We start from the raw sequence: 25947 nt of genomic DNA, 5'->3' as shown, positions 1-25947 counted from the left end.
AAAAGCTTAAATGAACTTGAAAGAATTTCCAAAAAAACGGGAGAAGCTTATATGAATTTGAAAAAATACAGAAATAATAAAAGCTCAGAATAAAAAAACTATTTTTGTAGTAATATAAGTAGTAGTACTAGTTATAGTTGTAATTGTGGTACTAGTGGTAGCAGTAGAAGAGGTAAGTACTAGTTGTACTAGTATTTGAAAGAGCAGTTCGTATTTTAACAAAACACCTTGCGTCCCCTGGAGCAAAACTAAAAGGGGTATCCAAAAAATAATGTGTGATTCTACTAGCAGTTTTATTTGAATAGCTGAAAAGTGTGAATAAGATGAGATAAGATAAGTGATTATATCATTTTGAATAAGCTATAGTTTAATGAGGAAATACTATGCAATGTACAAATATAAATAAACAATAGAATTATATAATATATGTATGTTGCAATTCTGTTAGTAAATTAGTAAATTGCCTATACCAATAATCATAATAATTACCATCATATTCTAACTAACAGTTGATATGTATTGACAAAAGTGTAATAAAAAGATCCGACTTTATACTGGAAACTCACAACGAAGAGGTTTACTTTGAAAGGGCCGACCGGAAACGACGGGTCGATACGTGTGCCAGCTTGCTCCCTTCAGTCAGCCCCTGTCAGCCGCAGCAGGCACTGAGCTGGAAGTGGCCTCTCCTCCTCCTCCTCCTCCTCCTCCTCTGTGGGCGGTTCCAGCCCGAGAGACGTTTAGGAAGAAAGCACACGGACCAAAACTACCAGCGCAGTCTCAAACATGGCGCCCGCCTCCGCCGACAACTTCAGATGAACGTGTGGCGAAGAAGTGGCCAGCAAAGTTTTTTAAGGAGTACTTCGAAGTGCTTGTTTTAATTTATTCGTTTTTTTTTTCCGGTCCGCCCGCCGTCCAGCTTCGACTGGTTTGCAGAAGTATAAACACGGAATATATCCAGCGGGTACAAACAGCAAAGTAGTCTACATGTCAACATTGTCTCGCGCTGCAGTATAAACAGCTGGTAAGTGCCCGTATTTACTGTACTCGGAACAGAGCGGAGACTTGACCGAGTTTGCCGTGAGAACAAGACGCATACGTGTAACTATTTAAGCCGTGTTTAAGTAATTATCCCCCCCGGTGAAAGAAAAGCCTGCTTTTTAGGGGTTTTTTTTTTCTTTCCTGTTGTCGGTCCGTCTCCACACCTTTCACCGTGTGCTCGGCAACCGCGGAAAGAGGCGGCCACGTATCCCCGCTCAGGGGGGGGGGGACATTTCTTTTGTTATATCTGCGGTGATGTGTATCACTTGCATGCAAGTTGACCCGATTGTTGGTTGCAACAGATGCAACAGTTTGGTGGGGTGGGGGGGGGGGTTGTAATACCTACCTACCCCTCTCCTCCCAGGGCCCCTCCTTGGCTCCAGATAACCAGAACCCTGCTCTCCCGTCTCACCCTGCAGGTGTCTTGCCCCCCAACCACGCTTTGACAAACATACGTTTCCTGCCTGCGACACACTAATGTTTTTGCAGGTGGAAATTGATCACAACTGCACCCCGAGACCGGGCGAAGTCTCTCTCTCTCTCTCTCTCTCTCTCTCTCTCTCGCTTCAAACATGCCATGTCTGCATCGGTGTGACCCTACACCTAGAACACACTCCCTGTTGGTGTTGTGGCAGTAGGGTGAGCCACAGGATGCCATTGAAATGCATTGCCAAGGTGCTCGCATATCTCCGCTTCAGCATTTGACATGCAGTCTTCCAGCTTGACCCATCCGCCCCGTTTTTGGGGCTTCACTGCGTGCTTGTTGCCCAGGGGCCAGCAAACCCTCCTCCCCCCTCCCCCCCCCACCCCCAGCAAAGTCCCTAGAATGGCACTTCCTCTTGTACCATTCATACTGTACATTTGCTCTTTGCCACCTCCGATGGCTGCAGGACTGTCTTTTTTTTTCTTTTTTTTCTAACGGAATAACAAAGGCTCGGGTAGGAAGTGAACGACAGGAATTCGCATTCATGCTTCAAGCAGTGAGCGGCTGACAGGCGTGGAAACGCAGCAGAGGGGGAATGCCTTTCTTGACCTTGGCCCGGCCTGCCGCCGGCGGCTGGATCAGGGGAGTGGAGCGAGTGCGGCCTCCTGATAACCGCTCCAGGCGGCAGCTTCAAAAGTAGGTCACGGCTTTTGCCTTGTGTGCATTGAAAGTTGCACTTTGTCACCGCCGCCCCCGGGGGCGTCCCGAGGGCTCAGACAGGTGACCGAGGGGGACAGGAGGTGGCTTGGCCCGAAGAGAATGGCGGCCCGGCCACTCAAGGACGTGGCGGTTGCACTCCGTAAAAGTTAAAAATGTGATTTTCTGGCCGCTGTGAGAACGCTTTGGAGATTCGGTGAGAGGAAGGCACAAATGGGGATGTTTCTGGAAAGTCAGCTGTGAAACATTAGTGCAGGACACTTTATTGTCAATTCATCACCATAGCTTCCTTTGGCTGACGTTGGCAACTTCCTAATGGCTTGAAGTTCCATGAATTTTGTAACTTATTTTTTAATTTTTACCACTTTCCCTGCAACTAATAGTTCAACTTTACTGCGCACTGAAATATATTACATTGACACTTTTTATTTTTACGGACATAGGCCTTTTTCACCTTTGGTAACAGCAAGAAGGCAAAAATAAACCTGCTTACAATTCTCTGAACTTTGAATACTCCGACAACTGCTTCTAGTTCTCACGCATTTTAACTGAATTTATGCGGTCAATTCCTCAGCCCTGACACTTTGAAGTGACACTTCTACTCCTTTCCCAGCTTCAACCATGACGTCTTCAAATGTTCCCACTTTGAATCGTCGCGTACCGGTCGGCCATTATGAACTGTTCTCATATTATTACTGGTGCGAAAGGATGCTGTTTTGCACGTCTCAAGAGCCGACTCCTGCCAAAGAGCATCGTTAAGGCGCTTTGGTAAGAAAGCCGAAAAAGAAGAAGAAATTGCTCTCTGGAACCCTTTGCACCGTCGGCGTGACGTGCCAGTTAGTGTCTGACTCGTCTTCCGTCAACGGGCCCGGCTGGTCGGCGAGAGCAACGGGTTTGGGTGTTGTTTTTTTTCTTCTCCGGTGTCCTCAGAGCGGAAAGAATGCTCTGTGTCCGCCGGGCCATCCCACTCGAGAAGCAGTCTCGTGACGTTTTTTTTTCTGCTGCGCCGAGCCCCCTCACACCTGTCTCATAAATTGTGGTTTCAGGTCTTTGTGGAGCGTAACTATAGACCCCCCCCTCCCCCCACCACCACCACCACACTCCCAAATGCCCATGGGAGGAATGGTTTGCTTCAGTTGGTCACCGGCAACTTGTTGCTACGGGCTGCTCTGATGATCTCTCGACCAAACGTGAAACTAAATCCAGAGCCGCTGCAGTGACAGACTTACCAGGATAAATGGTGTGGGCCTTCTGGGGGGGGGGCTTTAACAGATGTCTGTTTTGGATAATGAAGGAAAGGTTTGAGGATTCTATTTCTTAGATAAAAATATCTTGCATGCTGGTTAAAGCTTCTAAAATGGAAAAGAAAATATGGACTAGCTTTGGTAGACAAATGGTAGACTAACCAATACACGAATATAAATGTTTTATACCAATATGTTTGGTAAAGATACAGTTGAAAATATCCGTATGCAGTATTTAAGTGACATGCTCTGTTTAGCCCATGCCCAAAGGACGAAAGCAAAGTGAAAAAGCATCCAACGTTATCTGTGTGTTTTGGCGGTTGGATACCAATTCTGAGAAGTGCGTTGACGACGGTCAGTGTTCCCGAAAATAAAACATTATGTGTCGTCCCTGTGGAACTAAGTTCAACGTTGGCCTTTTGAGAGAGCGATTGTTAGCATATGGATATTATTGTGCCAGGCGATCACACAGGCTTATCTAAACCCCCACCACTCTGAAGAGCAAATATTGATCAGTTAAATAAATCTACCTTTTTAAAAAAAAAAAAAAAAATCAAGTGCACTTGAGCCTGTTTTTTGTTGTTGTTTTTTTTTAAACTTCTATTCAGCACTGAAGGCAATCATTCCGCTCATCGCAGCGCGCCATCGCCATCAAGCAGGGAGATGAATTTACAGCCGAGTTTAGACGCACAAACACACGCGCACGCGCGCCGTATATTGCCGTGAACACAACCCCAACAGCGGCAGGCTTCAGTTTGAGCTCTTCTCCCTCTCAAACCCCGACAAAGGGCCCAGCAAAAGGAGGTTTCGTCAGCTCGTTGGCACCTTGCACACGGCCCCCGGGCCTTTCACCGCCAACGGCTCGCTGTGCTGACAGGTGGCCGGGGGAGGAACACTTTGCTCTTCGGCCCCGCCGGAGGTGCAGAGTGGCACTTGAGGCTGGCGCACGGTGTCAAAAAAGCTTTCTCGGGAATCAGGAAAACCTTTTATTACCGTAATATGTCAGGCACACAAGCAAGTTCTGCAGAAGCGATCAGCTTCTGACTAATTTGTGCGTAGATTGCCACGACTCCTTTTTTTTTTTCCTTTCTCGCAGACACGCACTCGTCACAATGGAGAGGTTGGCGCAAATGATCGGCCTGTCCTATTTATAACCGAGAGTGCCCCCCCCCCCGCTCCCTAGGATAATTACTGGATTCTCTACACACTCTGTAAACACTGCGTTTTCTTCTCATTTTGCAGCGTCCAAAGTCCGGCGCATGACAGTCGTGCGCGTGTGTCATGCTCAGCTGCTGTCGAGCTGTGAGTGGATGTGCGTAGCCGTGGCTCCTGCTGAAATATCTGGGACAGACGCAGCACTGTCTGTTGTCCAGCATTGTACACACACACACACACACACACACACACACACATACGCGGACTCTTTCACCCCTGGGGAACAAGCCTCTTGGCTCTTTTGTGCGAGAGGGATGAGATCATTTGTGGGGTAGACCGTGGGGGGGTGGATGGAGGCCGGGGTTCCACTCTGCGTCCTTACATTCAAAATCTCTTGTTTTCTTGTCCTCGGTCCCTTTTTTAAACTTGGTACCTCGGAAATGGAGGGGCCGGCCAGGTGAACACCGCCATTAACAAGTGCTGAAAGTAAGCGTGCACACACACACATAGACACACATTGACCTCCCCCGTTTTATTAATGGAGCCAGAGGGAGTTTTCCTCTGCCCTCAGGAGCCGTTGGGCTGCATCGCCGGTCGGGAGCAAGTTGAGACTCGTGCCGCCGTAGAAAAGAAGTTTTTCCAGGGCAGGGAAATTGGGGGGGGGGGAGGCCTCGAGGAACGACTCTGCTCGGTATTTTCCAACTCGAAGTGACCACCGTTTTTTTATTTGGATACTCGGATCCTCTTTTCATTTGACCAAAAAGCTAAACCATCTGTAATCCCACAGGTTCTCCTCAGACGATTCCTCGGTTCTTTCAGTTCTTTTAAGAGTAGGCTGTTGCACTGGAAGCAGCCATTCATTGCATCTCCTTGTACTCCAGCACACCCTCCTGAGTTGGGTTTCCTTGGGGATAGGCCTCCCTCCCCTGCATTGTGAACTCTAAAGATCAGATTAAAAATAAAAAAAGAAACTCTTTCTTCTGTTTTGCACATCTGGTAAAAATGGCTAAGAAGAGATTTGCAGTTGATGTTGATTTTTTTCAGTCTCTGAAAAGACAAAATAATCCTTACATAAGCTGAAAACCTTTTGTTTTACAAGCAGAGTCTTGTTCGCTGCCCAGAGGCCATGTCTGCTCCTCTGAATCTCGTGTCCTCTTCATATCATTTCCCTTTGAGATCATGTACCGTAGTACCATTTATTAGGCAGCGTGTTCATGCTTTCGAATGGCTCTTTTAAATCTAATTCATCTGAAATATGTCATCACGGTTTTCTGACCACTATTCAAAGTAAGCTGTGGACACTTCAGTAAGGCCTGAATGATAAAACCTGTTCTGCAAGCCTGTTTTTGCTTACTCCCTTTATTCAAAGACGTAAACTTTAAATTGCTGTGTGAGTTTTTGGTGAGCAACACACTCTGGAATAAGGGTTATTCCAAGAGTGGGTATGCATAGACTTCTGTATCGTTTTATTAAATTTCAGTCATATTTCAAAGTGAAACCAACCAAGAGGTGGGCGCTTTGGATAAAGTCTACCTTTCTATCATGGAAAAAATATCAAGGGATTAGATTGATGTAAAACTCATGTAGAACCATTCAATAGTCTTGCTCATCAAGCCTAGTTTGAGCTAATTCTACTGATGAATAAACTGAGTAAAAAAAAAAAATATATTTAAGAATTCTTAGCTACGAGGCAGTGAGAAGCGAGGACAGGTTACGTGCACCTCTTCGGCTCCGTGATATTTTGGTTGTACGGTTGTAGCGACCCCCCCCCCCCCCCCCCCCCTCTCTGCCCCGGACCCGTCCCGGACAAAGAGCGCGACACCCAAGCGCTGAGGCTCAGGAGGAGCAGAGCAACAGGTTTTCACATGGGGAGGGAGGGGCACAGAGTTCAACCCTTTCAGAAGCAGAGGCTCGAGTTTCAACACAAGACTTAATACTGCGTAAGCGTTACGCACCAGTTCTGCCCTGGTCTTTTTTTAATTTTTTTAATTTTGTACAATTTGACCCAGGTAGCCGCCCCATGTGTGCTTTGCGGTTGCTAAATGTCTTCCACCCTGCATGCCGTCACAAGTCAGGAACAAGAAGGGTGGAAAGTCTTGAATGTTGTGTTCACCTAATGGTGGCTTTTAGTCTAATCCACTTTCGGCGCCAACCCCGCTTATGGCCACTATCGTGTTTTTATTTGCTCGTCGGACAGAGCACAATAAAACCAGCCGTCTCTGCCATTTTAGGTCTGAAGCAGCCGTCCCTTTTGAGAACACCTCAGCTGTACTGGATGTACCCTTGGTAGACTCATGAGATCAATTTCCTCAGCTGGAACACCAGTTGCAGCTCGGGGTCTTGCGGCGGGGCATTGTAGTGGTTCCGTTGCCATGGCAGCGGGCTGTCACAAAGAGATATTTGTGTGGATGTGTTTTGTGGAGGCTCAGGGGACCGTCACAAAGGTGTTCCGGGCTTTAGATTGTGTCCACACAAAACACTGGCTTCATAATTAGTCATTTCAGTATTGCTGGTGGTATTTTGTGCATTTTGATTCGCCGGCGTGCTGGACGTTTATAGGTCGGCATTTAAAGCTTAATCGGGACCAAATGGATCTGACTGATACTGACTGACAGTTTTTGTTCTTTCCCTGTAGCTGACAAGACACGGTTCCTTTCTGTGACACTTTGTGGTCTTCTGGTTCAATGCCTTGGGGACGCTATGTGCCTAAATGTTTTTTCAGAGCAGATTGATTGTAGAGGCTAATGTTTGTGACAAGGATTCAAATGAAAGTTGGTCATTTAAAAAAAAAAAAAAAGCTTAATGTTGCTTAATTGCTGCACAGATGCTACTGTAGTTACACTCAAAAAACTATCAGCAAAGCTAGTGACTAGCTGCTGGGGAATAGCATTTAGCAGCCGGAACCACATAATTGCCTCCGGGGTCGGTGGAGACCAAAAACGGAGCTAACAGGAGAGTGAATATTGGTCTTGTGCTCGTCTAGTTGGGAGATGTCTGACTCCAGGAAGAAGCTGGTGTTGCAACACGTCTGCTGGGTGTTTGAACAAAAGATTATTTGCTGATTCATTTTTCAGCCCGCTCTTGACATTCGAATCTGTAGATACTGTTACCTACAGTATTCTTTGAGAAAATGTTACGAGTGAGCAGGTGTTGAAGCAAGTGCAATGCACTGCCTTCTACTTACATACACACATTTCAGCGCTTCTGGTAGTTTGTGGACTTTTCTGTGGTAATGCCGTACTTGTGGAACTATATTCCACGCCTAACATCTGCACCAAAAACCACATTTGAGGAATCCTAAAAACTGCATAACTGCAATGTCATTGAGGTACAACCTCATTCAGGCTCCAGTGAAACGGAGGTGTTTGGTTTTAGTTTTAGCCATAAATGCACGCACACATGCACACACACACGTGGCGACCATGACAGTTCATTTACTGGCCAGCCTCTGGTGAGAACCCTTTTAACAGCGTAGCTCATTGTAAAGCCAAACGCCCGAAAAAATGCATGCCGGGTTTTGTTACTGGTGAGCCGTAACCATGGAGACATAGCAGTACATCTCTTTGTTCAGTGCCATGTCCTCAGATTGCTGTTGTGCATCCTCATAAAATAAGCGCTTGATCCAGCCTGCTTTTAAAAGGAGTGGGACCAACGTCATTCATTAAGCTAGAAATAACAAAACCTCTGGAATCATTTGCACTAATCTTACTTAGAAGAAAAAAAATCTTTTTCCGTGACATTCCTCAAAGTAAATACGCTACTTTGGATGTCTACTTAAATAACAGATAAACTGATCCCAATTTATGTTTCCGCTTCATCTCTTCAGCGGCCTCTCAGAAGAAGTCTGGTAATCCATCTCCCCTTCGGATATGTCATGATCCCATGTTGTTTTTCGCCCCGCTCGAGGCTTGTGTTGCTAAAAGTTAGTCTCCGCTCTTTGATTTTCCAGAAATTGCTTTGAAAACGGAAAGGGGGAAAAAATGAGCCGCGTTCCGGGCAATTATCCAGCTGTAATTCTTCAGTTACCTTGAATCCTAAGGCCGGCAGTACACTTGAATCAAATCCATTTTGGCACGTTCGCATGGGAACAACGCCAAAAGCTAATTCATCACTCAGCCAGATAAGAGGTTAAATACAGGCTGAGGAATTGAATTGAAATTGTTTTCACACGCCACAGCTGACTCACCACTGGAAAAGTTGAACTTCCTGTGTTGGCCCTTTTTTTGAAGAAAACGTTGACGGTTCAGCTTTGAGTTTCTAATTTTTTTTTCACTTGTCAGAAAACCAGTTGCTCTCTGTTGTTTTTGACCCGGCTTGATAAGCAGAGGGCCTTTTCGTTGTCACATGAATGAAAGTTGCCTCCTTTACGTTCCGCAATAGCTAAATGGAAACTCTGCATATTCCAAAACTGAGTCAAACTCTTTTTGGGAGTCATGACTCATACCGTAACTAGAAAACCCAAAAGCCAACCGTGTGTTTGGTAAATCCCCTTTTTTAGAAAACGACGTGCTTCACAGACTTTGGTGGCTGCTTGATTTATTCCCACTGTGGCATTCCTTAGATTTCCACCAGGCCCCGGCTGCTCTCCCATGGCGCTCAGCAGCAGCAGCAGCGGCGGCGACGACAGAAGTGTTTGTTGAATACCGCGAATAACCCCGTCCTTTCCCCCCCCGCTCCCTTTTTTGTTGCCTTTTTCCACCGCATTACTTAACATTCTGTGTGGGCTCACATGCTCCTTAGCTACAGCCTGCATGCACACACGTTGTGATAAGCAGTAGAATGTGACTCTGTACAGGGCTGAGAAAAGAATACGTGTGTGTGTGTGTGTGTGTGTGAGAGAGAAACTGTAATTCTGAATGAATCACACTTGTCCATCTTCTTCCTCCCAGCCATGATCGAAGACAAGGGTCACCGCGTGACCGACTACTTTGTGGTGGCCGGGCTGACGGACAAATCCACCCCGCTGGAGCAGGACCTGTCGGAGACCAAGTCCAGCGGGCCCAAAGCGCCCATCACCGACCTGGCCGTCATCAACAGGTCGGCGGGAGAAGCGGTGCCCGAGGGCTTCACGTGCATCGACGCCACCTACAGCGGCCAGCCGGCCAACCTCAACCACGGCAGTCTGAAGAGCCCCGAGTTGTTCCTGTGCTACAAGAGGGGTCGAGGGAAGTCTCCTCTCATCGATGTCGGGTGAGTTGGCCGCTTCGTGTGTGTGTGTGTGTGTGTGTGTGTGTTTGTCATCCTGGAGCGTTCACGTGTAGCCTTATGTATGCGAGGCGGGGCTAAAGTAAGTGCCAGTGCGCTTGCCATCATTTTATAGCTATGTCAGTCAAACATAGGAATGAGCTGCCTTCACTCGGCTTGTTGACATCAAGGGACGTGAAGACCAGTTTGGGTGTTTTGGCAGTTCCTCGCAGCAGTAGAGGCTCGCCGCGTAAGTCCCGCCCCCCTCCGATGCTGCAAAGATAATTCTCCTCCTGCCTTTTGTAAGGCTTATCGTGATATATTATCATATGCCCCGCCCTCCCGCACTCCTTCCAAGGAAGTAGGTGTGTTGACTTCTTCATTCACTCCCCCCCCCCCTCAGCCACACCTCTTGGCTCCTCTCCATTGATACAATTGTGCTGCTTCTTTCTATGACGCTTGGGGAATAAAAAGAAAGAGAAACTGTCTTTTTTTTTTTTTTCATCCAATCCACTAAGTTTGAAGCTACAACTGCTCTCTACTTATTCACAGAGGAGCATATTCAAAACGTTGACCACATTTCGTCACAAGGTCGTATCTGTGAGGCGCGCTGCAGCGAGAGCGATGATGCAACAGGCCTGCGCAGTTCTACCACACGCCTTAGTCTTTCCCCAAAGCCTTTTCTTGTGTGCGTCTCTCGCTACTAAACTGGAGTTTCCAGTCAAAGGAGACGAATCAAAGCATTTACCAGCAAAGTGGGGCTGTCATTAGATTAAATGTCATCAATTTGGTCGATGTGTTTCTCTCATGCCTAAACGTGACTTTGAACCACAGGGCCGCGTAACGCCCTCATGGATCCCTGCAGCCGGCGGCTCGCCAATCAGAACCAGGAGATCGTATGTCAAGTCATGTTTCCTTTCTGAATGACGTGCGACGCAGACGCACGCAGACGTATGACGTGACATGGTCGCTTTCGCGTGTTCTCTCAAACATGGATGTTATAACGACACCGCAATCAAATGCACTGTAGTGCGTTTCTCTTCCTTTGGTGGAACCACCACACAGTAGGCCAGTAGATATTTTTGTCCACGCGGGCCTTCCCTAAACGCGAGTCCCGTCCCCCGCCTGCTGGTCTTCATCCCCGGAAAAGAATAACCGAGCGAGAACGACCTGTAAATGATTAATTCTCCCCTTCTGCCGCTGTCAGTTAAGTCAGCAGAGCGGTGCCCCGAGCGGCGTCATGACTCACTGTGCCCATTACGATGCCATTTTCTCGCCTAAATGAGGATTAGCTGGCAACCGTCCTCCTGGCCTCTTTGGGTTTGTCCTCCACTCTTTTCAGAGTAAGCGGAGTTTTTCAGGACTGTGACCGCGATGCATGGGCAAGATTTGGGGGATGGTCTTGGTTTAAAAGTGGGGCCTCCCACTTGGCGTTGTCCAGATGGGAGAGCATGGAGCATGCCGACACAGAAGCCCTGCAGGCATGCAAAAAAACAACAACATAGCAGGTAACTGATTGCAACGTTAAGCTTTGCCAGCAAACAGAGGCCTTGTGATTTTACACAACGTTTTTGGCAGGGATCCGTATTCTTGCATCTAAAAGCGCTCGTCTTGCTTAAGGCCGTATTGTCTGAGGCGCTCGATATGAAAGTTTCCCTCGCTGTCTGCGATTTGAATGAGTCAGTTGGTGAAATATGTCTGAATCACGACACCACGTTGAAGACGGGCTTTAAGAATAGAGTCGGCAGTGCCGACCACACACTGATCCCCGCTGTAAAACAGGAGTGGTTTGAAAGTCTTGGCAGCAAATTGCAGTTATTTCTTTTGTTGGTTTTTCCTGTGCAACACTGAAATGACTGACAATCCTATACCTTAAAGTCTTCCTTCTTACACTATACGTGTGTCTTAATGTGCTGTCGTGTACGTGTTGTCCCTCTTCATCCTTGATGTTTTATCTAGCCTCAAACCTTCTGTTTTGTCAGTGTGCTGTACGAGGGTAAGGAGCGTCTAATCCAGGGCTGCGAGGTCATCCAGGCGACGCCGTACGGCCGCTGCGCCAACGTCAACAACAGCTCGGCCACCTCCCAGCGCATCTTCATCACCTTGCGCCGGGCGCCGCCCGTCCAGCCGCAGAACTCCCTCGCCGTGACGGACATCTGCGTCATAGTCACCAGTAAAGGGGAGATACCGCCCCATACCTTCTGCAAGGTGGACAAGAACCTTAACTGTGGCATGGTGAGTTTTACTTTTTTTTCCATTCTGAAGCTGTGGCACTTGTGCACCATCGATCATTAGACAACAGATGTGTCACATCTGTGTTTCATATCCTTTCAGTGGGGCTCAAATGTGTTCCTGTGTTACAAGAAATCCGTATCTGCGTCCAACTCCATCAGCTACAACGCCGGTGAGTAGACGTCTCAGATGTTAAGAGGTCATTGTCGTCTGATCTTGCATTGCTTTTGCTGTTTTCGCCCTTTTAGATAATAGAGTATGGAGAAGTGAATAAAATGTCTGACCTTCAAAGCCGCTCATTGTTTTCCCCAAATTCTCTCAAATCATAATCTATTCTTTTGGAAATAGACACACTCTTTGATAATGGCTGTGGCTAAAGATGTTTAGGCACTTATTGCATCTGGTATTTCTAAATTGTTGTGACATTTTCACTGACTGAATGCTTCCTCGGCCTTTGGAACAACTCGCCGTGTAACACGCGTACAATCAACGTTCTAATGAATGCGGCGACACACACACACACACACACACACAACCACACTTTGCAGACACACATGCTGGCTTTATCTTTTGGTGCGGCCTTTTTCCTGTGAGGCGGCTGTGTATTCATCTCAGACAAACGGCACTTCCTGCCACACCCAGTGTTTGTGCGTCTGCAGGCTTGTTTCTGTATGCGCATGTTCACATAAGAATGTGTCTCTTGTTCAAACGACATCTCCCTAAACAACAATTTAGACTGTGCGACGCACCAGTTATTTCTTGAAAATGAAACTAGAGGATTGTACTTAATAACAGACCTGAGAGACACTGAGCCCCTTTTTTCTCACAGCCTCTTTTCTTTCACCTTGGCGAGCAAATGCCGACGTAATAATTGGTTTCTCCCACCGTTCTCCAGGCCTCATCTTTCGTTACCCAGAAGAGGACTACGAGTCTTTTCCTCTGTCCGAGTCTGTCCCTCTGTTTTGTTTGCCCATGGGCGCCAAGATAGAGTGCTGGGCACCAAACACGCGTGACCCTTTGCCCGTCTTCTCCACGTTCGTCTTGACCATCTCGTCTGGTGAAAAGGTGAGATGCAGCGGCCTAAAAGCAAACTGTAATGCATGAAACCCCCCCCCCCTCCCCACCCACCCCCCCAAAAAAAGTCATGATTGGTTTAACTGGCCAGGAAGCCATAATGCCACAAAGTCACTTTGCACCTCTGGTTCCAGGTGTATGGAGCAGCCATCCAGTTCTACGAGTCGCATCCGGTGGATCAGTTGAGCGAGAAGCAGAAGATCCAGCTGGGCCTGCTCACCACGGTGGAGAAGAAGGTGATCCCCAACCGGCCAGTAAACAGCAATAAATGCATCTGCCTGCTCTCCCGCTGGCCCTTCTTTGAGTCCTTCCGCAAGTTCCTGATGTTCATCTACAAGCTGTCCGTCTCCGGCCCTCACCATCTGCCTATCGAAAAGTAAAAGTCGGCTTTGCTACTATACACATGGCGCACATCATTTGTTGGGGACGCTAATGCTAAGCAACAAACAAAGCTCTTGTTTTGAAAGGCTGAATGTGGTTGCTGCTTATGTTTTGAAGATAATTTGCCATATTTTGTGTGTTTCTCTCAACAGGCACATCGCGCACTTCATGCACAATGTGTCGTTTCCGTCCCCTCAAAGGCCAAGAATATTGGTCCAGGTGACATGTTTTCTCTTCACATTTTTTTTTAGAAATTCATACTTTACGATGCTCACATTTTTCTTTTAATATTCCTTAATATGAACTTTTTTTCCTCCCAGCTCTCTGCACATGACACCTTGATCCTCTCCCAGCCTGTGTGTACACCCTTACCACTCAGGTACAATGACAGCGTTATGTATATTAACACATTCATACCACGCATACTAGCTTGTTACTTTGTTGAAGTCCTTTTTTCAAACATTGGCTGACACTTTCAATGTTTTCTTTAGACTTTGAAAACATTGTTTCCCTTTCAAGCTGAACTCACAATAACACAATTAGTGACTGTCAGAAACCAACAATAGTTGCTTTATGATTTTCCACTCAATGTGACCCACTGCTGTGTCCGCCTGTTTGAGTCGCAATAACAAATCCTTAATGGTGATATTAGGTGCTGGAAAAGTCCCAAGCAGGTAGACCGCATTAGCAACACCGATCAAATTAAATGTGATGGTCAAATTACAGTGTTAGAAACTGCAGGACATCCTTATCAGTGACTCAATTAAACCAGCTGCTCAGTCACAACAGTGGATTTCCATCGTGAACGTCACAAAGCAAGAATGACTTACAGGTGTAAGGCTCAAAATAACTTAAAGTGCTTAAACCTCCACCATCTTTATTGTCTACCACTGTTTTGTATGTTTTTTTTCCCTATTTAACCAAAACCCGTCTCTAGCTATACACTCGGTTAGAACGTCTTTTCCACCCTGTGCACAAACTCACTCGCGTGCCGTGTGCTCTCCCTCCACCGTCAGCGGGGCGGACTACGGCACTCTGCTGATGAACCTGGGCTCGGAGAACTGCGCCACCCTGCTGCACTTCGTCCTGCTGGAGAGCAAGATCCTGCTGCACTCGCTCCGCCCCGCCGTGCTCACCGGGGTGGCCGAGGCCGTGGCGGCTGTGAGTGTGATCCACCGAACGTGTTCAGTGGTGCCACTGGCGAGATTGAGTTTTGGCAGCTACTGCTGCTATTTGATCTTCTTGAGATAGATGTGCTGTTATTATTCTTTCCACGTTCTTTTGCTTTTGAACAGCCCGTCTTTGACTTTACTGATCACAGTAGAAATGTACTGTAGGTACAGCTGTGTTTCCCTGAGAAGGAAGTTAAAGACCTTTGTTAAAATACAGTCTATATCTATTGTGCATGTATTCATCTTAACATTAAATCATTCTTGTTGGTATTGAAAAGCTGCACTGAAAGGAAAATACAACTAAATCGTCTGCAGAAAAGCGTTAATAACAACAATGACTAGCTAGCGTGATAGGAATGCAAATATATTGTACATTTCAGAAAGCAGAACAACATGCTGGAACTGTGTGTGACTATAATTAGCACAACTTGCTTATCTTATATTTGATGGTAACAAACAGTCCGGAAGAAGGAAGTTTTTGTAGATTTTCTACAGTAAGCCCATCCACATGTGTTATGTCCTATAGATTTCTTACGTTTCCGCCGAAGTTTTTATTATTTATTTTATCTGTGACACTCGGGACATGAATGTAATAAGATACAGGGGTATCTATAGTTATTTATTTTTAAAAATCATTCTATTATTGTGAAACTTGGCCTTTTTACCATTATAGTCATACCTTACCACACACCATTGTCTCCTCAACATCAAGAATGACATCCTACTTAATTACACTTGCTACTTTGCATAGAAAATAATGCCATCCCTCCATGTATTTAACATTTGAACTATTGATCCTTTGGTTTCATGAACTAGCCGTGTCTACTTGGAAAGCACATCTGAACGGCCTCTCTCTTGTCTCTCCTCAGATGATCTTCCCCTTTCAGTGGCAGTGTCCCTACATTCCCCTCTGCCCGCTCTCCCTGGCTGGCGTCCTCAATGCCCCCTGTCCCTTTATAGTGGGAGTGGACTCCCGCTACTTTGACCTTTACGATCCTCCGCCGGATGTTGTCTGTGTGGATCTGGACACCAACACCATCTACCTGTATGCTGTGCTTTGATCCTAAACCCATCTCGCTGCCTGCTTTTTACTGTATATTTACGGCTCTGTTGAAATTGTGCTAATCTCAAACCTTTGTTCAGCTAGCTCTGTGGTATTGTGTGTTTCAGTTCAGACGAAAAAAGACACAGCAACTGGAAAAACCTGCCAAAGAAGCCCTGCAAGAGTCTCGTCAACGCACTGAGCAACTTGCACCACCAGCTGGCCACTGGTATGAACAACATCTTACCTCTTCTTGGAGCAAAAGCCCCACTATAAGGAACTACCTGTCTCCCAAAGGACTTTTTCCGTGGCATTGTTTTCTATCTTGTACCGCCATGTTATTGTGTCCACCCCCTCCAATTATGTATGCATTCCCAAAATGTAAATGACGTTTTTGAAGTCAAAAATATGACTAGAAGCAGTTATTTTTATTCAAATAATTAAAATGAAATGGGTAAATACGTTATTTAACTTATTGCATTGTGAGAAAAAAAAGAGATAAAGGTAAAAATTATTTTGAGATTTGATGGAAAGCTTTATACTTTTATTTTTAACTCAGTCTGAAACTCAGTGTGTCAATACCAAAAATAAGAACATCACAAAAGTACAGATAATTAAAAATCAAGTATTTGAATGTTTTTTTGTTTTTATCAACTAATTAGTAAAGAAAAAGTTTTCTTTTTCGTACCAACTAAAAAGAGCATATTTTTCTTTACTCACCCCAATTATTTAACAATGCATCCCGTTATATTCTATATGTCTGGTTACCTTTTAGTACACAAGTTTATTTTAGCGCCATACTTATATATTTATTTAATTGTTTAAGCTGACCTTTTTATTTGTTTATGTTTTTTTAGTTTCAGTATGTCAAACAGCACAGGACGACTCTGCAGTGGACATGACCCCCATTGAGGCGGACTTCACCTGGCACAAGAAGAAGACCGCGCTGGAGATGGAAATCCAAGAGAACTTCCTCCGCTTCATGGCCTCCATCCTTAGGGGCTACCGCATCTACCTCAAGCCCATCACACAGGCGCCCTCCGAAAAGGCCACGGCCGCAGACTCCCTCTACGACCTGCAAGGTAAGCACGGGATTGACAGCTCGGTTTTGTTGAAGAAAATATGTGGAAATGAAGGTGTGAAAAAAAAGGATGGATGATAACTATAGAAATCGATAAGTAGCTCATGCTTTGTAACCTAAACATAATCTACCGGCCTTCGTTTTGATAGCTTGATCCAATATTGAGTGTTATTGGCCTATTCTATTTCAAGGAGCACTTAAATGATCACTCGACCTAGGTTTATTTTCAGCGGTCCCCTTGGTTGTCATAAGACTGTCTGTTGCTGGGAAGTCGGGTCTCACTTCCATTCACCTTCACTGTCGGGGATCAATTTTAGACGCAGATGGAGTGATGTAACTTAACAGCTTAACATTATTTCGCTAAGTTTATTCAAAAACATGCATGTTTAAAAGGTAGATTTCCGTCGAATTTAAGACGCGAGAACACAACCTGTCCTTGGCTTCCTGCAGGGTTTCTCAAAAGCAGAGACCGAGCCCACCAGAAGTTCTACTCCCAGCTTACCAAGACCCAGATATTCATCCGCTTCATTGAGGAGTGCACCTTCGTCAGTGACAAAGACACTGGTCTGGCCTTCTTTGACGACTGCGTCGAGAAGGTGATTACCAAACCTGCGTCATGGCAGTCTCCGACACGTAAACACTGTACCTTGGCTTGGTTTCTGTTTATCCTCCTTTACTGGATGTTTACTTCCGTGAACAAGCCTTTGTTTTTAATTTTATTGGCAAAATAACGCTGGAGCTTAAGGAAGCCGAAATTTCCTCCGATTCATTCTGCTCCCTTTCCTCTTGTTGCAGCTTTTTCCCTCTGATAAAATCAACGACAAGGGCACCAAGGTAATACCATGATTACACTGTAATCACATTTCCGCATGGCTTATTGTTTTGTGACTACCGTTAAAAGGTATTTCAAATAACCTTGATAAAGGTTAAGTAAAGGAGCATGGAAGCTTCCTCCTTTTCTTCTCCCAACAAATCCTAACCTACAATAAAAATAAACTTGTTCACTAGCATAATAGATTGAATTACTGTAGTTGTTTACCTCCTGCCATCAGACAGGAAATGACCTGCTGAGTGTGCTCTCCGTAAAAGTCATAGTTGTCGGTATCGCTCACTGCTCTATGTGCGATCCTTGTTTCAGGTTGAAGGGGAGTCATTTGAGGACACAAGACTGCTGGAGTTGGACGAGTCCCAGAAGAGTGAACACACCGTTTTCGTCATGCCCCCTGAGCCTCCAGCGGGCGATGGAGCGGAAAATTCTCCCAGATACACGTAGGTCTTATAATCCCACCATAGCAAAGCTCTTATGGACAGGAAAAAAAGTTTAAAAAATGTATACCAAAAGCAGAGGTAACCTTGCAACAACCCCACATCTCATCCTCCAGCTACAAAGGTTTCCCCAGGCTGCACATGGAGCTGTTCGACCGTCCGAGGGAGTTCCGGCCAGCGCTCAGCAGCAGAGCGGCGGGGGCCAGTCTGTCCAGCAGCCCCGCCCTACTGGCTAAGAGAACGAAGCAGGTGAGCACACGCTCACACACCTTACTGAACACACCCGCGTGCCAATTATCCACTTTAAACGTCCGCCTTGTCTCAACAGGAGATCAAGCTAGCGTACAAGATGGCCAAGCGTTTCTACTCCAACCCCCCGCTGTGGGCCCGCTGTATGTTCAGTCACTGCTACAGCCTGTGGTTCATCTGCCTGCCGGCTGCCGTGCGGCTCTCCAAGTCTAAAAGCCGCGCCATGCAGCGGGCGTACAACGTCCTCCTGAAGATGAGGACCACCGAGGTGGAGGTGCTGGATGAGGTACAGCCGGATTTTTTAACTAACGTGTTTTTTCACAGTTGCGTCTCTTTGTCTCACGGTGAAGGTCTCAATTATCTGTGGCTTTTCTCTCCTGGCTTTTATCTCTTCGGTCATCAGGTGTGTTACCGAGTGGTGATGCAGCTCTGTGGTTTATGGGGTCTCCCTGTCATGGCTGTGCGAGTCCTGGTTGAGATGAAGAAAGCTGGAGTGCATCCGAACGCCATCACCTATGGATACTACAACAAGGTCCTGTACAGCCCTTTTTAAAAAGCTAAAACTCACCTCTGTCGTAGCTCAACGCAAAATTCAAGCACTACTATTAAGCCGCATCAACAAAAAATGAAAAAAGACTCCACCTCCACACGTCCTCATCCTTCTGTCTGCTCCCCCGGCAGGCCGTCTTGGAGAGCCCGTGGCCGAGCAGGAACCGCAGCGGCCTCTTTATGTGGACCAAGGTTCGTAACGTGCTCCGTGGAGTGGCCCAGTTCAAGCACTCTCTAGACCGGACACCTTCCAGTAAGGAGCCCCCCACAGGTGGGACTGGAATATTGATTATAACGAAGCTGGATGATATTTTTGGTTTTCCTTGTTTTTGACTTCTGTGTCCTTCTGTCTTCAGCAGCGTCAACAGGAGGGTGCGTCGTCACCGACGCTGACCGTTTGAGCCACGGAAGTGCCGACAGCTCAAGCGAGGTCAACGGGGAGGCACACGACCTGTTTGCCGGCAGCCACGGCATTGAAAGCACACCAGACAACCACTGCAGCACAGGTACTGACCCCTTGCAGCCAACAGGCTGTCATGTGTAAGGCTTTAGAATCTGAAGGCCAGAAAACAACATTAGCTTAAACGTTTCTGAGGATCCGACCGCTACATTTTCTGCGTGGTTTGTGCGGTCCACAGGACGACAGTCTGACCAAGGCTACGGCTCCAAAGATGAGTTGCACCAGGAGCTTTCACATTCAGCTGTCCGTTCCACCGAGGAGAGAAACCATTCCAGAGCCCAGCAAAACGGTGAGAAAGGCTCCTTTCGTGTGCAATAGAACCCCATTTTCTCCTTGACAGTGATTGATTATTCTATTGACGATGTACCTTTTAATAACCAGGAGGTGACATTGCTGGCTCAGTGGATAGTGCTGTAGCAGTAGCAGACGTCCTCAGTGCTGTTGATGTCCCGTCACCCGTCCCCAGTATTGTGAAGCTGTCCACGGGGAGCTTTGATAGTGGCAGGGAAACCGGTGAGGAGAAGGAGTCTTAGTTCATTTAAGAAAGTCATTTGTCACTTCAATGCTTTGGATTTTCTTCTATTTAAATAATGTTTTGTTTTTTTTCAGGTCCAGGGAAGCTGTTCAGAAGACACAGCAAGGCCGATAACGTGTCTCTCCCTGAAGACGACGCCTCACTGCCCTCGGGGGATGTAGCTAACCCACCTCAACAGCAGCGACAAAAGTCCTATGCCGAGCGCAGCTGTAGCTTCAGCGCTGAGACGCGTGCTGGGATGCTCCTCGAGAAAGGCGTGGACCACATGGCCAGCCAGATGGGTGCCGATGCGCGAATCCTGGCTGCAGCGCTCTGCGCTGGTCAAAGTCCACCCCCTAATAGTGTGTCCAAAGCCCTTTTTAGAGACCTGGAGGAAGAGCCTGAAGACGACACAGGCTTGATATTGGTGAAGCTTCCAGAGGAGGAGGGAGAAGCAGCAGCAGAGGGACAGGGGAAGGATGTAGACGTGACTGAGTTAAAAAAGGTCCATCGAGAAAGGAAGAACACTGAAACAAACGGGGAGGACCAACGAGGGCCAACCCTGGAAAGGGCTGACGTGGAGGTAGGCGCCGACCCGCTTTCCCTGCTGGTGACTGAGAGCGACGAGTCGGCCTCCATCAGCAGCCAGGAGCCGCCGCGGTCCGTGCCCGCCGTGGTGTCCCGCAACCTGGCCGAGGAGATCGAAATGTATATGAGCCTGAGGGGCCCCACGGGCGTGAAGTCCTCCAGCATGGAGCTCCAGGAGTCCCTGAGAGACTCCGCCGACCCCCCGGAGTCCAAACTGCCTTTGGCGCGCAGGTGCAGCCTCCCCGTGCCGCCTGTCAAAACTCCAACCGGCTCCCCGGGCGATACGCCCAAACGCAGCCCGACCCCCGTCACTCGCTCCAAGACTTTTGCAGCGAAGTCAAAGACCACCGCCGCCGCCGCCGCTGCTGCCGGCGCAGCGCGTAGCCCGGGCCCCCGATCGTCCTCGCTGACGGCGCTGGTCAAGTCTTCCCAGGGAGGGTCGTTGGGCTCGGTCATCAACTCCATTTCAGGCATCAAGATGGACCACCTCTTGTCGGGACCTAAGATAGATGTGCTCAAGTCCGGCATGAAACAGGCAGCAAATGTGGCCAGCAAAGTGTGGGGGGCAGTTGCTTCGGCTTACTCCTACTCGGATGACGAGGTGAGCGTTAATAAACAAATTCTTTTTCATTATTATTATTAGCTGTATGAGCTCTTTACGTTTTAGATTTGTGACCAATCCTCTTAATTCTTTCTTTGCCACGCAGGAAGAACCGGCTCAGGGGGGCGGCGGCTTCCCGTCCCATCTGGATGAGCACATGCTGACTGCGAGTGACGCGGATGAGAGCCCCGAGAGGGGGGCCATCCCGGGCCTGGTATCCAACGGCCTCAACCAGAGCTGCACCAGCCTGGGTAGCAGCAGTGGCAGCAGCGACACGGGCCGGGGGACCCACCAGACACGTAAGCAATCAATCTGCAGTCAGCGTGTATGAGGGGAGAGGAAGAAAAGGGCCCAATGAGGTTCGCTGCTCTGTGAAATATATATTTTTAAAGTTTGTTTTGGTCTCTATACGCAGATTCGATTCCCGGACGAGCAGGCAGGGGTCCGGACTCTGAGCAGAGCTCCTCGCATCACGCCTCCTCCTCGAGCATTTACCAGAACTGTGCCCTGGAGGTCCGTACGCCGCAGTGTTTGGCACCGCTGTGTTTTCTTCACACACACACACACACACACACACACACACACACAGGAACTAACCGGTTAGGACACATTTTGCCGACAGGTGCTGATGTCCAGCTGCTCTCAGTGCCGCTCTTGTGAAGCCCTGGTGTACGATGAGGAGATTATGGCTGGCTGGACAGCCGACGACTCCAACCTCAACACCAACTGTCCCTTCTGTCGCACGGCCTTCCTTCCGTTACTGCACGTTGAGTTTCACGACTTGCGAACTATGACCGGGTAAGAGGGTTAAACTAAGATCCAGAAGAGTTATAAAGCTAAGAGGGTAACAGGCAAACTAAAAAAAGATTTTCTCGCTCAGGTTCTACATGAACCCTGGTGCCTCAGGAGACAGTATCCACAGCACCAGTAACCATCTCACAGGCAGCAGCTCGGCTGACGTAAAGACATCGGACCTACTTACTTTCCCCGAAGAGGAACCCAGAGAGACTTCTGACAATCTGCCTGTTGCACAAAAGAGGTAAACGCCCAGCATGTGAAATGAGTTTGACACGGAATGTGTGAGAAGCCCTGATGACGACGACGACGTAGCGAACCTATTGTCCTCAAGCAAAGTATTTGCCCGCTGTATTTCCAGTGTGGTCCCAGAGCCGGTGCAGCCGGACCCTTTGGGTCTCCTGGAGAACCAGGCGGCAGGGAAGCAGCGTAGCAGCAGTGGGACGTCACTTACGCGCAGCAACAGTGTCGGGGGTCCACTGCAGAGCCTGGACTACTCCCAGAGACCTGGACATGGCGTCTCCACCACCAGCCTGCCCTGCAGCCTGCAGGCGGCGTCGGTCAGTGCTCCTTGGCGTCACAAACTAACCCCAGTGTGTTTGTGTGTGTGTGTGTGTGTGTGTGTGTGTGTGAAGGTTATTGCCCAAAATCAACATAGCTGCAGTCAAAATGATCAGCATGTTTGTATTTGTCAGGACGGCATGGGGACTAAAATGGCGAACCCTAAGCCTGTATCCGTTCCGTACCTCAGTCCCTTGGTGCTACGCAAGGAGCTGGAGACCCTGTTGGAAAACGAGGGCGATCAGGTAAAAGTTCGCACGGTCCTGCAGTCGGTTTGATAGTGAGACGTTTTAGCGCACGGCTGCTGAGCTCCTCTTCCGTGTCCAACCAGGTGATCTACACCCACAAGTTCCTCAGCCAGCACCCCATCATCTTCTGGAACCTGGTTTGGTATTTCCGTCGCCTGGACCTTCCCACTCACCTACCTGGCCTCATTCTTACCTCTGAACACTGTAACAAGGGCGTACAGGTAAAAGAGACTTAATCCACCATTAGTGGACATTTGCGCTCGATCATCAGACAACCTCCTGTCCCAAACAATTTTGTCCTGAGACTGTTGAGATGTGTCCTTTTTATGTTCTCTTTGGCCGTAATACAACCAAAGGTTTTATCTTTGCAGCTGCCCCTGACGTCACTGTCCCAGGACAGCAAGCAGGTGTACGTCCAGCTCCTGTGGGACAACATCAATCTGCACCAGGAACACGGAGAGCCCCTCTACCAGCGCTGGAGGACCTTGTGTGAGTCTCGACATCCAGAATGAGGGGGGGGAGGGGTACATGCGTTTGCAGTCACAGAGCAAGTGTGGCGAGGTATTGACTGCGAACCAATATGAATGTTCCACATTACGCGGTTATGTCTTTAATATTGGCCAAAATCAAAAGTACAACATGGAGTTGCCAAAAAAGGAAAGCTTTCTGATGGTGCCTGTGCTCTTCTCCAGTGGAGAAGAAGGGGATGCTGGCGCCGACAGACCACCACGAGATTCGTACCCTCCTCAACACCATAGTTCGCAACATCCAGACCAACGACATCTATGGTCCGATCAACCTGCTGATCCGAGAGATCAAACAGCGCCCAGAGGGTGTCAAAAGGCAGAGGTCTGTCTTATGTCCACTTCTACTGATGCATAAAGCACTAAGGACTTCTGCTTGTTGGTTTGAGACATTTCTATTGTTGTAATGTCAATGAAAATACCTCGTGTCACATTTCTGTGTCCTGTATTTCTCTCAGGAGTATCTACAGAGAAATATTGTTCCTCTCACTGGTGGCGTTGGGGAAGGAGAACATCGACGTCGGTAAGTGGAATCGCCCGGTTCCATAACGCCACCATCTGGTGGTTGTTCTAAACCGTATTCGATGCCTGTAAGGGATCACGAGTTGAATGAAAAACCCAAAGGCAGTCTCATGTTGGATCTGTTCTCCTTCTCTTGCACGCCTGCAGAGGCCTTCGACAGGGAGTACCGCTCGGCCTACGACGAACTGAGCGCCGAGAAGCTCAAGTCTTTGCACCTCATCGACCGCCCGCCCAGCCCCAGCGTCCAGTGGTGCCTTAAATGCTTCGGGACCCCTGTCATCTGACCGCACACGCGTACACACACACACCTGCGGCACAGATGGAATCGTGACTGGTAAAGTGCGACAGCAGGGAGGGAAGGACATGCGGCGGGGCCGGGGTGTGAGCACAAAATGATCTCACATTCACTCACATCTAATTGCCGGATCATGATACATGGTACTACCCATCGCCTGCTTTTCTTTTATTCTTTTTTTTTTTAAACATCCTGCTTTCCAAGCAGCTCCTTACGGGAGGGACTGTTTCTGTAAATTGTTTGGAGAGCTGCAGTGAATTCTTTAGGACTAGCTGAGGTGTGCTTCTCCACCTATGGTGTATAGAATTATAAATCACTGTGTGTGTGTGTGTGTGTGTGTGTGTGTGTGTGTGTGTGTGTGTGTGTGTGTGTGTGTGTGTGTGTGTGTGTGTGTGTGTGTGTGTGTGTGTGTGTGTGTGTGTGTCCCCTGTCTTGTAGCCTCTTGTCCACTAATTATGTCCAAGCTGTTTCCCCATGATCACTCAAAGTTGTAGGAGACTGTGGATGTAGGCTGTTTTTTTGTTTTGGTTTTTTTGTGCACTTTCTGGAAAAAAAATCCAGTTCTCAACCATCTGTTTGTACATATTGTTGAGTTATGGCGAGGGTGGGAACAGGGTTTGCCTAGATGCCTCAACTGTTTTTTTGGGATCAGAGTCTTAATGAATGTTCAAGTTTGTTTCATTGTAAATGTAGAGGTCGAGAGCACGGCTCTTCGTCTGTGTAAATATGCATCAGGAGCACACGCGTAAACGACTGAGGACAATCACTAATTACCAATCACTAAAACAGATTCTACAACATTCCAGATGCTTTGCATTCAAAACACGTCTTAAAGAAGCAGATTTAACACCATCGAATTTGAAGGAAGAGATGAAGAAAAAGACCCATCGATTCTCACAGTTTAAACAAAAACGTGCGTGTTCTGTCTTCCGGGGGCGGACGGCTCGGGGGCCCCAATCCAACTTATGTTTTTAACATCTGCAACTTTTAACAACAATATACTATACTCGTTCAGCTGAAATGACTCATTGTAACGATGAATTAGAACTGTAACTCACACGTAATGGGGCTAGTCGTTAATCTAGCATAGAATGAACCAGTTTATCTTTTTTAAATGGGTATACTATTGAAAGACAATGTTTTTTATGTTCACACACAGTGGCTTCAGGTGTTTGTGGTAGCTATTAGAGCTTTATGCTGCAGGGGGCTTTTTCAGTACTGCTGACACTGTGATAATAAAGAAACAATTTTACAATATGACATTCCACTAAACGCAGAAATGAACAGGGGGAAAGTGGAGCGCTATGATGAACTGTTGGGAGGTGGGTTTGACTTGGTACAGAAATGATATCATGAAATATTCAATTTGCACTGTATCAATTAAAAACTGACCTTTTGACCCAGGGTGAGGATGACATGAGACCACATTAAAGTAATGAGCAGACCGTAATCTGCTCCGTAACAAAGCAAAATGCTTGACTATTTATTTTTGTCCGTGGCGTTTGGATTGCAGATAGTCCAACGTAGCAATTTTATGACTTAACAATGTTCCCTTCCCCTTTTTAATCCGTCTTAAAGGTTATTTCCAATTTTGTTCTGAATTTGTAAATCTTACCTCCACATGGCTGAGGTAAGAGACTGTTCAACGATAGATCAAGTGACCTCTTACCGTCCTGTGGAAAGGAATTGAATGTCTTCACTTATGTGTGCTGCAATAAACGAATTTGTGAATTGATTAAGAACCAAATGTCTCTTTACCTCTATTCTGATAAGGATGTGTAATGTTCAGACGCTTCAGTGGTTCATGTTATTTTGCCCGTTTTTAAATCTTTCTGATGGCTTTCACTCCTTTTTGGACTTTCTGGTTGGCCTCAGATTTCTCTCAAGTAAACTGTCACGCTCGCATTATTCCATACATGTCCTCCCATCCCGTCCTCCATCAATGGTCCCACATAGCCCCTCGCCCCCCTGGATTTTGTTGTGTTCAAATAATGAAGAAACACCAGACGGACGGGAGACATCTTGGAATGA

General features: G+C 47.3%; 1 protein-coding gene across 4 annotated transcripts; it reads left to right on the top strand.

Moving 5' to 3' along the window:
• The first annotated feature begins 709 nt into the window (after window positions 1-709).
• dennd4c (DENN/MADD domain containing 4C) lies at window positions 710-25651 on the top strand. 4 transcript variants are annotated; one of them, XM_037478029.2, is made up of 34 exons: window positions 710-1021; window positions 9468-9768; window positions 11745-11997; window positions 12097-12166; window positions 12890-13059; window positions 13203-13444; window positions 13602-13668; window positions 13770-13828; window positions 14466-14610; window positions 15491-15666; window positions 15792-15892; window positions 16521-16745; window positions 17195-17340; window positions 17540-17578; window positions 17883-18013; window positions 18127-18259; window positions 18339-18545; window positions 18663-18791; window positions 18941-19079; window positions 19168-19314; window positions 19447-19557; window positions 19650-19781; window positions 19878-20971; window positions 21078-21270; window positions 21387-21484; window positions 21594-21769; window positions 21852-22010; window positions 22128-22326; window positions 22462-22572; window positions 22659-22796; window positions 22947-23064; window positions 23268-23424; window positions 23558-23622; window positions 23769-25651. In XM_037478029.2, the coding sequence occupies exons 2-34, from the start codon at window positions 9470-9472 to the stop codon at window positions 23903-23905; spliced, it is 5766 nt and encodes a 1921-aa protein (XP_037333926.2). In that variant the 5' UTR covers window positions 710-1021; window positions 9468-9469; the 3' UTR covers window positions 23906-25651. The 4 variants fall into 4 exon arrangements, with proteins under 4 accessions (XP_037333926.2, XP_037333924.2, XP_037333925.2 ...); XM_037478027.2 differs by having other exon boundaries at window positions 19165-19314; XM_037478028.2 differs by lacking the exon at window positions 710-1021 and adding an exon at window positions 4998-5064 and having other exon boundaries at window positions 19165-19314.
• Window positions 25652-25947: the final 296 nt, after the last annotated feature.

This window comes from Pungitius pungitius, chromosome 1 (genome assembly GCF_949316345.1).
Source record: "Pungitius pungitius chromosome 1, fPunPun2.1, whole genome shotgun sequence".
Taxonomy (NCBI): Eukaryota; Metazoa; Chordata; class Actinopteri; order Perciformes; family Gasterosteidae; genus Pungitius; species Pungitius pungitius.
The sequence above is the reverse complement of the archived record's forward strand: the minus strand, read 5'-3'. Positions and strand labels throughout refer to the sequence as shown.